This window comes from Microcaecilia unicolor, chromosome 2 (assembly GCF_901765095.1).
Source record: "Microcaecilia unicolor chromosome 2, aMicUni1.1, whole genome shotgun sequence".
NCBI classification, from domain to species: domain Eukaryota; kingdom Metazoa; phylum Chordata; class Amphibia; order Gymnophiona; family Siphonopidae; genus Microcaecilia; species Microcaecilia unicolor.
The window spans coordinates 594,770,582-594,788,661 of NC_044032.1; the positions used below are offsets into that span (position 1 = coordinate 594,770,582).

Below are 18,080 nucleotides of genomic sequence, written 5' to 3' on the forward strand. Positions count from 1 at the left end.
ACCCTTTGGTAACTCATTGGGTCTCCCAAAAATATGTCACTGATAATAAATGGCGAATTATTGACCAGGTCCAAGTAGGGAGGAAGGGAGGAAGGTTAAACTTGAAATTGGAGTGGAGATCCCTAGTATAGCCAATCAAGAGTCTGGGGCTGGGTGGCATCAGTAGACAAGAAATTAAATATAAGCTCTATGAAAAAATGCTGTTGCCATCTTGGCAGAGAAGCTGAGCTGGTGCTAAAAATTTGTGAGGTAAATGGTATGGTGGTGGATGCCTGGGGGGGGGGGGGAATGATACAAGGGAAACATCTGCCCTTGGTGTGTTTTTGTAAATATATTGATTTATTACAGGAGATGGTCCTTGAAACAGCCCTGGGGGGGGGGGGGGGGGGGGGTGAAACATGATCATGTCGGACGATGTATTCCCCATCTGACTTAAGCTCTGCTCAAGATAAGTACAAGCTATAAGATATTTATAAAGTTTTTGCCTTATTGGCAAATTGGCAATTGAAGCCTTTGAGAAACGATGATGAGGTGGGTACAGAAAACCCTTGCATTAAAACATTCTCTAAATGTAAGGTGCACCGCTGAGGTTTTCAGGGCTCTGTTAAATTTTAAGTGAGGTAGGTTTGGGAGTTGGTATTATTGATCGGTTTCCCACTGGAGTTGACACCCTGATTTGGAGTACCCTGGGATTGGTGGCATGGAATGTTGCTGCTATTTGGGTTTCTGCCAGGTACTTGTGACCTTGACTGGCCACTGTTGGAAACAGGATACTGGACTAGATGGACCATTGGTCTGACCCAGTATGACTATTCTTATGCTATATGGGTGAAACTGATCACACCATAGAAGAAAGGCTACAATACCACATGGAGACACAATTAACATAATACAAACAAAAATCAGCTATAGCCCTCCATTCCATGAAAACTGGCCATACTATCAGATTCAAACTACACAAGAATCCTGAAGAGAGACCACTGGGGCTGAGAATGATAAAAAGCGGTAGAAATAAGGAAACATCCCCACAACCTCAGAGACAAAGGTCTCAACATAAACAAAATTTGGCAACCACCTTTACAAGCATAAAAAAAAAACACCTGACACTAATGACCAAAGACTTTTACCACTTTCAAGAGTTTAAATTGATTGGTAGACATCCTATGTAGATTGAGAACCACTATATAAAAACCAACACAGACCTACTACACAGCATCACCCAGAAGAAAGCCACAGCAAGATGGCTGAAATTTAGATCAAGCAAACTTGGACACAGCACCATCTGGAAAGCTGCAAGAAATAGGACACCAGCTTCAGAAGCCTAAGAAAACAGGACTTCACATAACAGTACATTGAGAATCCATCACTATAGCGCAAGAAAAAGGTATTTGCAAAGGTTTGCAGTTACTGCCTGCTATTGGTCAATGGTGAACCATAACATCCTCTGAAACCTAGCTTATGTGAACCTGTAAAGCCTAGCCACTAGGTGCCATCATTGGGCAATGGTGGCTCAGACTGCTCCCCTCCTCCCAAAGCACTACCGCCTCTGCAATATTCAAAGTTTTGGCCAACCAAGACCTAGGCAGAGTATTCAAATAAGTCTTCCAAATGGCAATACACAGCACTAGCCACCAGGTCAAACCAGTTAAAGCTTAGTGAAGACATTATCTTCTAGTAAGCTGAAAAATAGAGCAGTTCTGAATTTAAAGTAAACACTGCTTATGCTATTTTTCAGGGATTAATTACCATGCACTACATGCTATCTATTAAGTTATATTTAAAATATTAACAAATTCTAAAATCTGAAAATAAGTGCATATCTAAATATCTGATGTGTGCGCACAAGAGGAAAAGATTAGGACAAATGAGTGCAATTTACAAGACACGCACAGTAGTTTAACATACACTTTGTTTTTCTCACACTCAGGAGACTTAACTCTCAGTTAAAACTGGAATAATTATAAAAGTATACCTTGTATTCAAGTCACATGCCACCTGCAATTGAAACAAAAAACTATTAGTCAAGACATTTTCATACTAAGATAGTGAGTCAGGTAAGAGCTAAGAACTAAAACACTGTTTATATTATTAAGGGCTAGATCTAAGTGTGCTACCATGTTAAAGAGAACTGAAACAATACTGTGGTATAAACTGTTGAAAAATAAGAGAACTCAAGTCATTCATATGAAAAACTACTAAATAGTTCTCAATTAGACAAATTTATGTGGACCATCAGATGGTAATACAAAAAGGTAAATTATGTCTTACCTGATAATTTTTTTTCCTTTAACCCAATTGATTTGTTCCCATATGGGAACGTTGGGCACTAATGGGTTAATCATACCAGACCAGTCCAGACTAATGGATTATGTCCATCCACCAGCAGAAGGAGACAGAAAACAAATAGTTCCAAGTACTTCGCTCTTACAGACAATGTACAGCTTGGAATGTTAGAACGTTCAGTATTTCAGATAGCCAAGCAATGGAGCCCCTAAATTGGAACCAGCACTAGGAAAGAGAACCGCTAACGCAAGAGAAGGAGGCAAAGTTCAACAAACAGGGAGGACCCTGAGCCAGGAGCAGTGGAACTCTGTTGTGTAGTAGACGAAGCGTGGAATCTAAGAGAACTAAACAAAGAAAATGAGAGTATGAAGATAGGGAGGGCTTCTGGACCGGTCTGATTAAAGGAAAGAAAATTATCAGGTAAGACAATTTTATCTTCCTTGTCATCTATATCAGACCAGTCCAGGCTAATGGGATGTAGCAAAGCAATGCTCCCTGTCGGGCGGGATACCAAAAACCAGGCAAGCCTGCCACAGCCTCAATGAGGACAGGACACACAACAGAAACCCCCAGAAACACTCTGTGCCAACCAGCTGGGTCCCTGCCAAAAGTACGTGCCTGCAGAAAAGTAGAGGAACTCAAGACAGCATAAAACCCCAAATCTCCCGTAGGCAAAGCCCCAAATTGCAACTGGAGAAAAAAGCAGGAATATGCCATAACAACCAGGGCCCAAGAATTGAACCCAGTCACTTAATGTCAACCATCAAACAGCACTGGTAGGCCGTGCAAGACTGCCCTGCCCAGACAGGACTGCAGAGAATGCCTGAGCATCCCTCTTGGTCCACATCCTCGAAGGAAACCAGGTAACAGAGAAATCCCCCTGTGGTTGAAGAAACCTGCAACAAGAGGGACTCAGGAAGGCAAGGAGACAGCGCATGCCAGCAAGAGAAGAGCAATGCCCATAGAGATGGGGAAACATCACCTGACCCCACCCATGGACTGTAAGACTCTACAGAGAGGAAGGAAACAGTAAACAGAGCACTGCAAACTAAAACTGGATGCACAGAAAGTGGGACTGCACAGGATCTGAAACATAATGACACCTCAGACACTGAAAAGGTGTGCCTAGGTAAGAGAAGGCAAACCGCATCCTGAATACCAACAAACTGTCAGGCCGCTACAACAGGTGAGCTGAGACTGTCCATAGCCCAGCAGGATCTGTTCGAGAAAAGGAAACAGGAATGCTGGAAATCCCAGAAGAACAGACAACAGAAGCAGCATTCCAAACTGGTCGCAGCGAAATGACAAAGTCTGTAAATCCAAAGAATAAAGAGTGAGAAAGTGCCTATGTAGTGAAGAAGGCATGCTGCACTCACAAAGAAAGAGCCATGCTGGAACTGAAATAAAGGTTTCACTGAGCATGAAGGAATCCCACGCCACCACTATACACCACCTACAGCGGTAGAATAAAACAGAAAGAACCACACCGAGGAACCTATGCTGAATAGGTGAAATCGTAACAGCAGAAGAGAACTGACATATATGAAAAAGACGTACACCTGTCAAAAAGAAACAGAGTTCAGGTCCCAGAACAAGATACAGTTGTGCGAATCAGAGGAGGTGCATAATGCTCCTCCAAGGGAGGGCAAGCTGATCGTACCCCCTAATGTACTCTGCCTTGAAGTGCTGTAGGTGTAGGCAGACAAAGTAAAAGGAAACACTAACCTGTCTGAGGAGCAAAGATGGCGCTCTACTCAAACTAGTGGTGTCTTGCTCAAATCCCATCGACAGCGACAAATCCGTGCTCTTTATTCAGAGATGAAGACGTGTTCTACATCCAATGAGGGAGACCTTGCCCACATACAAAAAGGTAGCTGAGCTCCACATGCAGATGGAGCTATGCCATACAACCAGATATGTAGCCAAGCTCTACATCCAGAGACACAGCCATCCTCTACTGTCAGGTTGTAGTTGTGCTGTATAAGCAGAGATGGAGCAATGCTAGAGAAGCATATATGGAGCCATACTGCCACAACCAGAGAGGGAAAGAAGCTCTAGATCTGGAGATGGAAATATGTCTCACCTCCAGAGAAGAAAATGTGTTCTGTACCCACAGAAGAAGGCGTGCTCCTCATCCAGAGAAGGGGATGGGCTCTACCGCGAGCGATGGAACAGAGCCCAACAGCCAGGGACGGAGCACTGCTGTTTAAGCCGGTATGGAGAGAAGCTCGATATGCAGAAAAGAATCTGGAATCCCAACAAGCTACAAAGCTATGCCTCGTACCAAAGTAGCAGCGCAGCTCTACGACTCAGAAGGGATTTGTGCATCATCACCAAAGGGACGCAGTACTTCTAGGGACCAAGACCCCATCACATCCCAAAAGGGATGCCCTCTCTTAAGTGAGAGATGGAGCTCCGAGCCATATCCAGCAATGGGGCAGTCTGCTCCTCAACAAGAGATAGAGCTCAGCTCTTACCCAACGCAGCTGTGGAGGAAAAACAAGGAAGATCTACAGCCAAAGACAAGACTCCACATTATGGCCCAAGTTGGAGCACTGCCTGCAGCCATAGAAGGGGCTCTGCTCTGTCACCAGAGCAGAGGAGAGACCCGCAGAGGAGAGGCCACGTTCTACATTATCATGAGTCCTGTTTTAGAACCAGCCAAGGTAGACAGCATGAACTAAAAAAAAAGATCAGCTCCACTCTACTCGTGAATTGGAGCTCTACTCGGCAGAAAGACAAGAGACCTAGCTTGTCATCAGAGATGGAACCCCACTCCAGAACCGGAGGAAAGATGAGTCCCAAAGCCAGTCCTCTACTCCCAGGTACAAAAGCGCACCTATCTGCCAAGCAGGAACTCCCTGAAACACTAGAAGGCGTATACTCCAAAGCAGTGGAGAAGACGACCCCTCCCTCCTCCTAAAGGAGGAAAACAGCTCAACTGCAAAGAAAGAAGAGAGCCCCGCTGAGAGGGAAAGAGATTACTGAATGCAGGCAATTGAGCCACGAGGGGAAATGCCACTAGCAACCTAAAACAAGGCCACTAGTAGGCCTTGCCCCAGGAAGCAGACTGCTGAGAGCCTTAACAAGGAGGTTAGACCACCCAAAAAGAACAGATAGTCCACAATCCAAAGGGACAGTGGAGAACTCTTCACCGGAACAGAAAGAAAGCTTGGAAAGAGTGCCCTAAGGAACCCCCAGAAACACTGGCAAATACTGCACAAACCACAGAAAGGGACAAAAAACTCCCCAAGGAGAATGCAGCTCCCCAGAAGGTTCCTAAGACGTGGGAACAGCCATAGAGGAACAGCTGCCCAACGCTCCAAGAACCCTGAACACCATGCTCAGAAAACAAGTGCTAGCAAAAAGAAATGACGACAAGACAGCTAAGTACCATTCTGTCTGACTACACATCAAAGGCATACACTGCCACCAGCGACCTGGAAGCTCGGCACAAGGGGAAAATAAGGCCGTACCTGAAAATACTCCCAAGAACACCCGTCGTGCAGAAGCCTGCCACCAGGAGGCCATGAATGCCAGTACAAACTATGCAGCAGTTCCACTACACCAGAAAGCCCAAAAGGAGAAACAGCTGTGAAGGACTGTCCAGAAGAAACAACCTTGAAAGCGTGAGTGCTAGCAAGCTAACACGCAAACGCTAGTAGCAGCGGCATCAGGGACTGTACACAAATAAACCTAGTCGGCCCTGTGGAGCCCATTTTTTTTTTGCCGAAGCCAGAGTGAGAGAAACAAATCACTGAGAAGAGGAAACACCCTGGCGGGCAGGAAAATGGCTGACCATTAAACTTGGAAGGAATCCACCTCCGCAGCAAGTAGCAATGCCTCAGAATGGAAAACGGGAACCAGGTGCCTGAAGGCACACTGGCCCACGAAACACCAGAGAATCAGCTCCAATTTAAAAAGGTTCCCCGCAAGAGCAGAAATCTGCTAAGCTCCGAAATAAGTCCATCAGGGACAAAGAACGGTAGATCAGTTGCTCAGTAACCCTGAAGAAAAAACAGCTCAGCCCTGAAAAAGAAATAAAGACATGTTTGCTGTTCTGCCCACTCAGGAATCCAGGTGAACTGTGGAAGATAAGCCTCACAACACTCTCCAAAACGCCAAATATTGCCACAGTGGAGCAGGAAGGTGGGGGTAGGGGGAAGAGGAAGCCAGTATCACCGGGTGTCACCCCAGCTGAGAGATGAGGGACCTGGTACTACTACTAACTATCATTTCTATAGAGCTACTAGACATACGCAGCGTTGTACATGACCATCAAGAGCCAGTCCCTGCTCGACAGAGCTTACAATCTAATTAGGACAGACAAACAGGACAAACAAGAGGATGATAAAATAAGGGTTCTGAACAAGTGAATAAAGGGTTAAGAGTTAAAAGCAGCATCAAAAATGTGGGCTTTTAGCTTAGATTTTGAAGACGGCCAGAGATGGAGCTTGACGTACCGGCTCAGGAAGTCTATTCCAGGCATATGGTGCAGCAAGATAAAAGGAGCGGAGTCTGGAGTTAGCAGTGGAGGAGAAGGGTGCAGATAAGAGAGATTTACCCAGTGAATGGAGTTCCCGGGGAGGAATGTATGGAGAGATGAGAGTGGAGAGGTACCGAGGAGCTGCAGAGTGAATGCACTTATAGGTCAATAAGAAGAGTTTGAACTGTATGTGGAAACGGATAGGAAACCAGTGAAGTGACTTGAGGAGATAGCTAATATCAGCATAACGACACTGGCGGAATATTAGTAGTGGAGCAGAATTTTGAACAGATCGAAGAGGACAGAGATGGCTAAGTGGGAGACCTGTGAGAAGCAAGTTGCAATAGTCTAAGCGAGATAAGAGTGTGGATGAGGGTTCTGGTAGTGTGCTCTGAAAGGAAAGGGCGAATTTTGGTGATATTATAGAGAAAGAAACGACAGGTTTTAGCGGTCTGCTGAATATATGCAGAGAAGGAGAGGGAGGAGTCGAAGATGACGCCAAGGTTACGGGCTGATGAGACAGGAAGAATGAGTGTTAGCCACAGAAATAGAGAATGGAGGATGAGAGGTTGGTTTAGGGGGAAAGATCTCAGACTTGGTCATGTTTAGTTTCGGATGGCGCTGAGACATCCAGGCAGCAATGTCAGACAGGCAGGCTGATAATTTGGCCTGGATTTCAGCTGACATTTCTGGTGTGAAGAGGTAGATCTGGGAGTCATCAGCGTAACGATGATACTGAAAACCATGGGATGAGATCAGAGTACCAAGGGAAGAAGTATAGATGGAGAAAAGAAGAGGTCCCAGGACAGATCCCTGAGGTACACCAAATGACAGTGTGACAGGAGTAGAGGAGGATCCACGAGAGTATACACTAAAGGTACGCTGGGAGAGATAAGAAGAAAACCAGGAAAGAACAGAGCCCTGAAATCTAAGTGAGGACAGCATATCAAGGAATAGGCTGTGATCAACGGTGTCAAAAGCAGTAGATAGATCGAGAAGGATGAGGCTAAAACAGAGACCTTTGGATCTGGCCAGGAACAGATCATTGAAGACTTTAGCAAGTGTTGTTTCAGTTGAATGAAGGGGGGAAAAGCCAGTTGAAGTGGATCAAGAATAGCATGAGATGAAAGAAAGTCAAGGCAACAGAGGTGAACAGCACGTTCAAGTATCTTGGATAGGTAAGGGAGGAGGGAGATGGGGCGATAGTTGGAAGGACAGGTAGGGTCCAATGAAGGTTTTTTAAGGAGTGGTGTGAGTAAGGTATGTTTGAAGGTATCAGGAACAGTCGCAGTGGGCAGTGAAAGATTGAGGATATGACAGATAAAGCGAAGTTACTTACCTGTAGCAGGTATTCTCTGAGGACAGCAGGCTGATTGTTCTCACTGATGGGTGACGTCCCACAGCAGCCCCAGGTCCGGAAAATCTTCCTAGCAACAGAATTTTGGGTGACGTCCCACAGCAGCCCCAGGTCCGGAAAATCTTCCTAGCAACAGAATTTGCTAGAGCCTTCGAGTGCGTGGGTGCGTGCATGCGCAGCCATCTTCCCGTCCATCACGCGAGCGTGCCGCCTTAGTCAACTTAGAAAGCAACGAAAAGGAAAAAGAAAACAACTCCAAAGGGGAGGCGGGCGGGTTTGTGAGAACAATCAGCCTGCTGTCCACGAAGAATACCTGCTACAGGTAAGTAACTTTGCTTTCTTCGAGGACAAGCAGGCTGCTAGTTCTCACTGATGGGGTATCCCTAGCCCCCAGGCTCACTCAAAACAAACAGGGTCAATTGGGCCTCGCAAAGGCGAGGACAGAACAAGAATTGACCTACGAAGAAACAACTAACTGAGAGTGCAGCCTGGAACAGAATAAAAATGGGCCTAGGTGGGTGGAGTTGGATTCTAAACCCCGAACAGGTTATGCAGCACCAACTGCCAAAACCGACTGTCGCATCGGGAACACAGACAAACTCTTCTCACTCGTAAACAAACTCCTAAATACTACACCGGTCACCTCTAATAATACAGACACCCCATCCACAACCAATCTTGCGAACTACTTCAATGAAAGAATTATAAAGCTACATCTCAAGATACCTACTAACAGTAATGAGTATACAAACATCCTTGAATGCCTAGACCCAAAATCCGGGGAATGCCCAGCAGATCATTCATGGACCAACTTTAGTACACTATCGTCAGATGAAATCTCACAATGGCTCGGAAAATTCGCCAAGTCACAATGCAAATTAGACACTTGCCCCACAAGCCTAATAAGATCAGCCCCCAAACAATTCAAAAAAGAACTCACGAATCATGTAAACCACAGGCTTCAAAATGGTCTCTTTCCCATGGATAAAGGGAACATCTTACTTACTCCGCTACCAAAAGATGCTAAGAAGAGTACAATGGACTTAACCAATTATTGCCCAGTAGCTTCGATTCCGCTCATAACCAAACTCATGGAGGGCATAGTGACAAAACAAACACTCAATTCTACATGAGTCTCAATCAGGATTTCAGTCAAATCACAGCACCGAAACTGTACTAGTGTCCGCAATGAACTCATTCAAACAAGCAATTGCAACTGGTAATAACATACTCCTCCTACAATTTGACATGTCCAGCGCCTTCGACATGGTTAGTCATGAAATACTATTACATATACTAGAATACTTCGGAATAGGAGGCACAGTTCTCAAATAGCTCAAAGGATTCCTGACCACAAGATCATACCAAAGTTACAACGAATGCTGACATATCACCCCCATGGATACCTGAATGTGGAGTTCTCTCACCAACTCTCTTCAACCTAATGATGATACCTTTAGCCAAACTCCTAGCCAATCAAAACCTCAACCCCTACATATACGCAGATGATGTTATGATTTACATACCGTTCAAACAAGATCTAAACGAAATCATCAACGAAATCAACTATAGCCTGCAAATCATGCACTCCTGGGTGGATGCATTCCAGCTAAAACTCAACGCAGAAAAAACACAATGTCTTGTACTCACCTCACAACACAACACAAACAAATACTCCACAATAACCACACCATATTGCTCTCTTCCCATCTCACAAAATCTAAAAATTCTTGGAGTTACCATTGATCGAAACCTCACACTCGATACCCACATGAAGAATACAACGAAAAAGATGTTCTACTCCATGTGGAAACTCAAAAGAGTAAAACCTTTCTTCCCGAGACACATCTTCCGTACCCTGGTACAATCAATGGTAATAAGTCACCTGGACAATTGCAACGCACTAAACGCGGGCTGCAAAGAACAGACTATCAAAAAGCTCCAAATAGCCCAGAACACCGCCGCCAGACTTATGTTTGGAAAAACCAAATATGAAAGTGCAAAACCCCTAAGAGAGAAACTTCACTGGCTCCCACTCAAGGAACGCATTGCTTTCAAGACCTGCACATTGGTACACAAAATCATTCACGCAGATGCCCCAATCTACACGCCAAATCTTCGGGACCTACCTCCCAGAAACGCCATAAGATCATCCCGCAAATTTCTCAATCTGCACTTCCCCAGCTGTAAAGGACTAAAATACAAGCTGATGCACTCTACCACCTTCTCTTACATGAGCACACAGTTGTGGAATGCACTACACACAACCCTGAAAACTACCGATGAAATAACTGACTTTCGCAAATCTTTAAAGACACATCTCTTCAACAAAGCCTACAAAGAGAACCCATAGCCTCACAAAACTACCCCATTAATCTACCCAGCTATGGCAATTCCCTTTATATACTATCCTCCATAACACCTCCTTCACTCTTCCAGCTTGGGCGTAAGTGAAGGAAATGCAATCCACTAACCAATTGGAAATAGTGCGTTTCCTGACAGCAACTCCCCTTCTGTTGGGGTTAAAAGAAACAAACATTTGGGCGGACTGTCTGAAGGGGCTTGTCCGCTCCACATAGAAGGCCAATGAACTCCTGCAGTCCAATGTGTGCAACTGATGTTCAGCAGGGCGGGTATGAGGACGGGGAAAAAATGTTGGCAAGACAATTGACTGGTTCAGATGGAACTCCGACACCACCTTCGGCAAGAATTTAGTGTGAGTGCGGAGGACTACTCTGTTATGATGAAATTTAGTATATGGAGCATGGGCTACTAAGGCTTGGAGCTCACTGACTCTACGAGCTGAAGTAACAGCCACCAAGAAAACGATCTTCCAGGTCAAATACTTCAGATGGCAGGAATTCAGCGGCTCAAAAGGAGCTTTCATCAGCTGGGTGAGAACGACGTTGAGATCCCATGACACTGGTGGAGGTTTGACAGGGGGCTTTGACAAAAGCAAACCTTTCATGAAGCGAACAACTAAAGGCTGTCCAGAGATAGGCTTACCCTCTACATGGCGATGATAGGCACTAATCGCACTAAAATGAACCCTTACTGAATTGGTTTTAAGATCAGACAAGGTATTCAAGCAGGGTCTGTGTAGGACAAGAGCGAGGATCTAGGGCCTTGCTGTCACACCAGACGGCAAACCTCCTCCATTTGAAAGAGTAACTCCTTTTAGTGGAATCTTTCCTGGAAGCAAGCAAGACTCAGAAAGACCCAAGGAAGCGAATTCTACGCTTTCAACATCCAGGCCATGAGAGCCAGAGACTAGAGGTTGGGATGCAGAAGCGCTCCCTCGTTCTGAGTGATGAGGGTTGGAAAACAGTCCAATCTCCACGGTTCTTCGGAGGACAACTCCAGAAGAAGTGGGAACCATATCTGATGAGGCCAAAACAGAGCAATCAGAATCATGGTTCCGCAGTCTTGCTTGAGTTTCAGCAAAGTCTTCCCCACCAAAGGTATGGGAGGATACGCATACAGAAGACCTTCCCTCCAATGAAGGAGGAAGGCATCCGACGCTAGTCTGTCGTGAGCCTGAAGTCTGGAACAGAACTGAGGGACTTTGTGATTGACATGAGTAGCAAAAAGATCCACCACGGGGGTACCCCACACTTGGAAAATCCTGCGCACAACCCTCGAGATAAGCGACCACTCGTGAGGTTGCATTATCCTGCTCAATCTGTCGGCCAGACTGTTGTTTACGCCTGCCAGATACGTGGCCTGGAGAAGCATGCCGTGAGCGCAAGCCCATAGCCACATCTGGATGGCCTCCCGACACAGGGGGCGAGATCCGGTGCCCCCCTGCTTGTTGACGTAGCACATGGCAACCTGATTGTCTGTCTGAATTTGAATAATTTGATTAGACAGCCGATCTCTGAAAGCCTTTAGAGCGTTCCAGACCACTCGTAACTCCTTTAGTGTTCACTCTGGTGGATCCTCTTCTACTTCTATCCCTCTGCCTGTCGGCGTACCTCAGGGTTCTGTTCTTGGTCCCCTCCTCTTTTCTATCTACACTTCTTCCCTTGGCTCATTAATCTCATCCCATGGCTTTTCCTACCATCTCTATGCTGATGACTCCCAAATCTACCTTTCTACCCCTGATATCTCACCTTGCATCCAAACCAAAGTTTCAGCGTGTTTGTCTGACATTGCTGTCTGGATGTCTCAACGCCACCTGAAATTAAATATGACCAAAACCGAGCTTCTCATTTTCCCCCCCCCCCAAACCCACCTCCCCGCTCCCCCCGTTTTCTATTTCTGTTGATGGCTCTCTCATTCTCCCTGTCTCCTCAGCTTGAAACCTTGGGGTCATCTTTGACTCTTCTCTCTCCTACTCTGCTCATATCCAGCAGATTGCCAAGACCTGTCGTTTCTTTCTTTACAACATCCGTAAAATCCGCCCCTTTCTTTCCGAGCACTCTACCAAAACCCTCATCCACACCCTTGTCACCTCTCGTTTAGACTACTGCAATCTGCTTCTTGCTGGCCTCCCACTTAGTCACCTCTCCCCTCTCCAGTCGGTTCAAAACTCTGCTGCCCGTCTCATCTTCCGCCAGGGTCGCTTTACTCATACTACCCCTCTCCTCAAGACCCTTAACTGGCTCACTATCCGTTTTCGCATCCTGTTCAAACTTCTTCTACTGACCTATAAATGTATTCACTCTGCTGCTCCCCAGTATCTCTCCACACTCGTCCTTCCCTACACCCCTTCCCGTGCACTCCGCTCCATGGATAAATCCTTCTTATCTGTTCCCTTCTCCACTACTGCCAACTCCAGACTTCGCGCCTTCTGTCTCGCTGCACCCTACGCCTGGAATAAACTTCCTGAGCCCCTACGTCTTGCCCCATCCTTGGCCACCTTTAAATCTAGACTGAAAGCCCACTTCTTTAACATTGCTTTTGACTCGTAACCACTTGTAACCACTCGCCTCCACCTACCCTCCTCTCTTCCTTCCCGTTCACATTAATTGATTTGATTTGTTTACTTTACTTATTTTTTGTCTATTAGATTGTAAGCTCTTTGAGCAGGGACTGTCTTTCTTCTATGTTTGTGCAGCGCTGCGTATGCCTTGTAGCGCTATAGAAATGCTAAATAGTAGTAGTAGTAGTAGTAGTAATTGATCTAAAGAGACCAAGCTCCCTGAGTGTGAAGCCCATCTACATGTGCTCCCCACCCCAGGAGGGATGCATCCATTGTCAGCACTTTTTATGGCTGAGGAATTTGGAAGGGACATCCCAAGGTCAGATTGGATCGAATTGTCCACCAGTGCAGGTAATTGTGAAAAGCGGTGGACAGCTGGATTGCATCCTCTAGAACCCCTGCAGCTTGATACCACTGGGAAGCTAGGGTCCATTGAGCTGATCGCATGTGAAGACGTGCCATTGGAGTCACATGAACTGTGGAGGCCATATAGCCCATAAGCCTCAACATCTGCCGAGCTATGATCTGCTGAGACGCTCTGGCCAAGGAAACCAGCAACAGAAGATTGTCTGCCCTTGCTTTGGGGAGGTAGGCATGAGCCGTCCGTGAGTCCAGCAGGGCTCCTATGAATTCTAGTCTCTGAACTGTAAGAAGGTGGGACTTTGGATAATTTATGACAAACCCCAGTAGCTCCAGGAGTTGAATAGTCATCTGCATGGACTGTAAAGCTCCTGCCTCCGAGGTGTTCTTCACCAGCCAATCGTCAAGGTAAGCGAACACATGCACTCCCAGCCTGCGTAGCGACGCTGCAATGACCGCCAGGCATTTTGTGAACATCCAGGGCGCAGAGGCGAGCCCAAAGGGTAGCACACAATACTGAAAGTGCTGCAATCCTAGATGGAATCGAAGATACTGCCTGCGAGCTGGCAGTATCGGGATGTGTGTATAAGCATCCTTTAAGTCCAAAGAGCACAGCCAGTCGTTTTTCTGAATCATGGGAAGAAAGGTGCCCAGGGAAAGCATCCTGAACTTTTCTCGGACCAGATATTTGTTCAGGGCCCTTAGGTCTAGGATGGGACGCATCCCCCCTGTTTTCTTTTGCACAAGGAAGTACCTGGAATAGAATCCCAGCCCTTCTTGCCCTGGTGGCACGGGCTCGACCGCATTGGCGCTGAGAAGAGCGGACAGTTCCTCTGCAAGTACCTGCCTGTGCTGGAAACTGAAGGACTGAGCTCCCGGTGGGCAATTTGGAGGTTTGGAGATCAAATTGAGGGAGTATCCTAGCCGGACTATTTGCAGAAACCCACCAATCGGAGGTTATGAGAGGCCACCGTTGGTGAAAAAATGTTAACCTCCCCCCAACCGGTAGATTGTCCAGCACGGACACTGTTATTGCGGCTATGCTCAACTGGAGCCAGTCAAAAGCCCATCCCTTGCTTTTGCTGGGGAGCTGCAGGGGCCTGTCTAGGCGCACGCTGTTGACGTGAACAAGCGCGCTGGGGTTGAGCCTGAGCAGGCTGTCGGGAAGGTGGACTGTGCCTATGTTTATTTTAAGTATAGGGAGCATTCCTCCTTCCCCCGTAAAAACGTCTACCTGATGAGGTAGATGCTGAAGGCGCCCGGTGGGAGAGTTTGTCGAGGGCGGTTTCCCGCCTGCTCAACTTTCTCGCTGAAAATATTCTCCCCCCCCCCCCCCGGCAAGGAACATCCGCAAGCCGCTGCTGGACTCGATTGTCCAGGTCAGAGGCACGCAGCTATGAGAGTCTGAGCATCACTATACCTTGAGCAGCAGCCCTCAAAAGAGTCGTAAGCACCCCTGGACAGGAATTTACAACACGCCTTCAGCTGCCTGACCATCTCCTGAAAAGGCTTGGCCTGCTCCGAAGGGAGCTGATCGACCAAGTCCGCCAGTTGCTTCTCATTATTCCACAAGTGGATGCTCGTTTAAAGCTGGTACGACTGAATCTTGGACACGAGCATAAAGGAGTGATAGGCCTTCCTCCCCAAAAGAGTCCAGAGTTCGAGATTTCCGCCCTGGGGGCGCCGAGGCATAATCTCTGGAACTCTTGGCTCTCTTGAGAGCGGAATCCACAACTTCAGAGTCGTGAGGTAACTGGGACTTCATCAACTCCAGGTCCCCGTGAATCTGATACTGAGACTCAACCTTCTTAGGGATGGTGGGATTAGATAACGGTTTCATCCAGTTCTTCAGCAATGTCTGCTTAAGGACATTATGCAGAGGAACTGTGGACGACTCCTTAGGTGGTGAAGGATAGTCCAGGACCCCAAACATCCCGGCCCTGGGCTCATCCTCAGATACCACAGGGAAGGGAATGGCCGTAGACATTTCCTGCACAAAGGAAGAGAAAGAGACTCTCTGGGGGAGAAAGCTTTCTCTCTGGCGAAGGAGTAAGGTCAGAGGGAAGACCACAAGACTCCTCAGAAGAGAAATATCTTGGGTCCTCCTCTGCCTCCCACGAGGCCTCTCCCTCATTGTCGGACATGAGTTCTCTGACTGCAGTCCGAAGCCGGGCCCGTCTCGACGCCGAGGAACCATGTCCTCAATGGCAATGTTGAGAAGTCGACTCCCATGCCGGCGGCGATGAAGCTCCCTCCGTCGATATCGACGGGGAGTCAACTTGGGTGGCAGCCGAGGACAACGCCACAAGTGGCACCGACGTCGGACACCTCACCACAGGCGGGGAGCCAGCCGCCGCATTTATCAACGGTACCGTGAGCGCAAGCACCCCTAGTACCGGAACAGACCGTCGCAGCAGCCTTTCCAGAATCCCTGGAAGAATGGGTCGGAGGGGCTCGTCAAGAGTGTCTGTCGAGAAAGGCTGTGGGATCAGTGCAGGAGTCGAAGCCAGAATCTGCAGAGGGCGAGGAGGCGGTACCGGGCTGTCCGGAGACCGGCACATCGACACCTCCTGTATGGAGGGTGAGCGGTCCTCCCGACGTCGATGCTTCATGGATGCCGAATCCCTTGACGCCCTGGAGCTCTTGGTACCGTGACGAGAAGGGTACCGACGAGGACGTGGAATCCACACGCCTCCTCAGGGTCAGGTCTGAAAGAGGTCGGTCCTGATGGGCCTGCACCGCAGGAGCCCTCGAGTTAGGTAGAGACCCACTCGATGGCTCACTGCTGCCAGCGTGTGATTGTCCCTGGACAGCCGTTACCTGTGCTCCTGATGTCGATGTAATCTCCGGTGCCGATAGACACTGCCGCTGATCTCGGTACCGCTGTCGACGTCAAAGTATCAGGCAAAGCTCCAAACAGTTGTTCCTGCTGAGCTTGTCTCAACGCCTGTGTCCACTTTTTAAGGCAAAGACACAACTTACATACGTCAGGGCGATGCTCAGCCCCAAGGCACTGAATACACCACGCGTGTGCCTGAGATTGCCCGGCTGCACTTCTTGAAGCCGCTGGTGATCCTCGATGTCATCGACGGGAAAAATAGCGGTGGCGAAATCAAAACTCGTGATTTTTTTTTTTTAAAGAAAGGACAGCTCAAACGTGAGCTGACATGAACAAAACCAAAGGAATGCAGTGAAAAAACCGCCGAAGTGAAGGCTCTTCTTCTCTGGGGCAACAGAGCAACCGAAAAACAGCCGCTCTGACCGCAGAAAAAAAAAAAGAAGACTAAGGTGATGGCCGCGCATGCGCAGTGTGCGCACCCGCCTGCTCGAAGGCTCTAGCAAACCCTGTTGCTAGGAAGATTTTCCGGACTTGGGGCTGCTGTGGGACGTCACCCATCAGTGAGAACAAGCAGCCTACTTGTCCTCGGAGAAAAGTGATGACAGTAGGAGAGATAGAGTGTTAAGTAGATGGATGGGAATAGGATCAGAGGAACAGGTAGTTAGTTTCAAGGAGGAAATAAGATGTTTAGTTTCCTCTTCAGTGATTTCAGAAAAGGAAGAAAAGGAGGCAGGGGTTGGAGGGTTGAGAGAATGGACTAAGGGAAGGAGAGGTGGAGGTGACTTGGTTGAGAATTCAAGTTTAATCTTATGAACCTTATCATGAAAGTACTCAGCCAGAGTCTGGGAGGAAAGTGAAGGGGGGGTTGGAGGTGAAGGCACTTTGAGGAGAGAGTTCAGTGTGGCAAAGAGACGTCGAGGGTTTGAGCCAAGAGAATTTGTCAACTGGATGTAATAGTCCTGTTTGGCAAGTAAAAGAGCAGACTGGAAGGAGGTCAGCAAGAATTTGAAATGTATGAAGTCAGCATGGGCACGGGATTTCAGTCAAAGGCTGAAACCAAGTTTCATCCATTCCAACGAGATTTTTAAGCCATCAGCCATAGCCTTGCTCAACTGACACCTGGGAAACCCAGGGAGGAGCTGCAGAATCTGTCCACCATCCACTAGGAGACAAATACTGAACATGCCAGGCTACACAAAGCCTTTAACGGCGAAGAACTTGGAACTATTTGTTTTCTCTGTCTCCTTCTACTGCTGAATGGACACAATCCATTAGTCTGGACTGGTAAGGTATGGATGACAAGGAAGAAAAAGATTTCAGTCTTATAATTGCCAAAGCTCAATTCTTCATCGGTCCATTTTTACAAATATAGTTCAATGATGCTTAGTTGTGTTTAAAGTTCAATTAAAAACCTTTGAGTAACATATTGTTGAATTGTAATGTCTATAAAATAAATCCAAATCTACCAAAGTTCAGTGAAACCAGGTCTTTTATTTTAGAATTTCATAAAATAGCCTGCTAACAGGGAGGAAATCCAGCAAGGACATTGCTCTCCTTGTAGGTTTTCCTAAACTAGAAGTCCAAAATGGATACATTTTATAGCCTAAACTTCAGATGATGTAATGTATTCCCTATTCATGGATAACAAAACACAAAGATCAGGGGTCAGACAGAACACATATGGTCAATTCCAGGACTATAATAAATGATACTTTCTTAACCATAAACAAGTCACTTTGGAGCCTGAGAAAAGGTAAGAAAACATCCCTCAACAGCCAGCTTATCTTTAGCTATTCATCTGGCATCTTCAATCTACACTGATTGTGCCTTT

The 18,080-nt window shown here is 47.0% G+C and overlaps 1 protein-coding gene across 4 annotated transcripts in view; it reads right to left on the reverse strand.

Annotated features, from left to right (window-relative positions):
* The window catches only part of LOC115461613, a 153,808-nt gene that overhangs the window by 83,183 nt on the left and 52,545 nt on the right, over positions 1–18,080 (reverse strand). For all 4 annotated transcript variants that reach the window (XR_003940732.1, XM_030191575.1, XM_030191573.1 and 1 more), the window contains one exon: positions 1,973–1,995. Coding sequence is in view for 3 of the 4 variants with exons in the window: in XM_030191575.1 (XP_030047435.1) it covers positions 1,973–1,995 (23 nt within the window). In the remaining variant the exon portion in view is untranslated. The remainder of the gene's footprint in view (positions 1–1,972; positions 1,996–18,080) is intronic.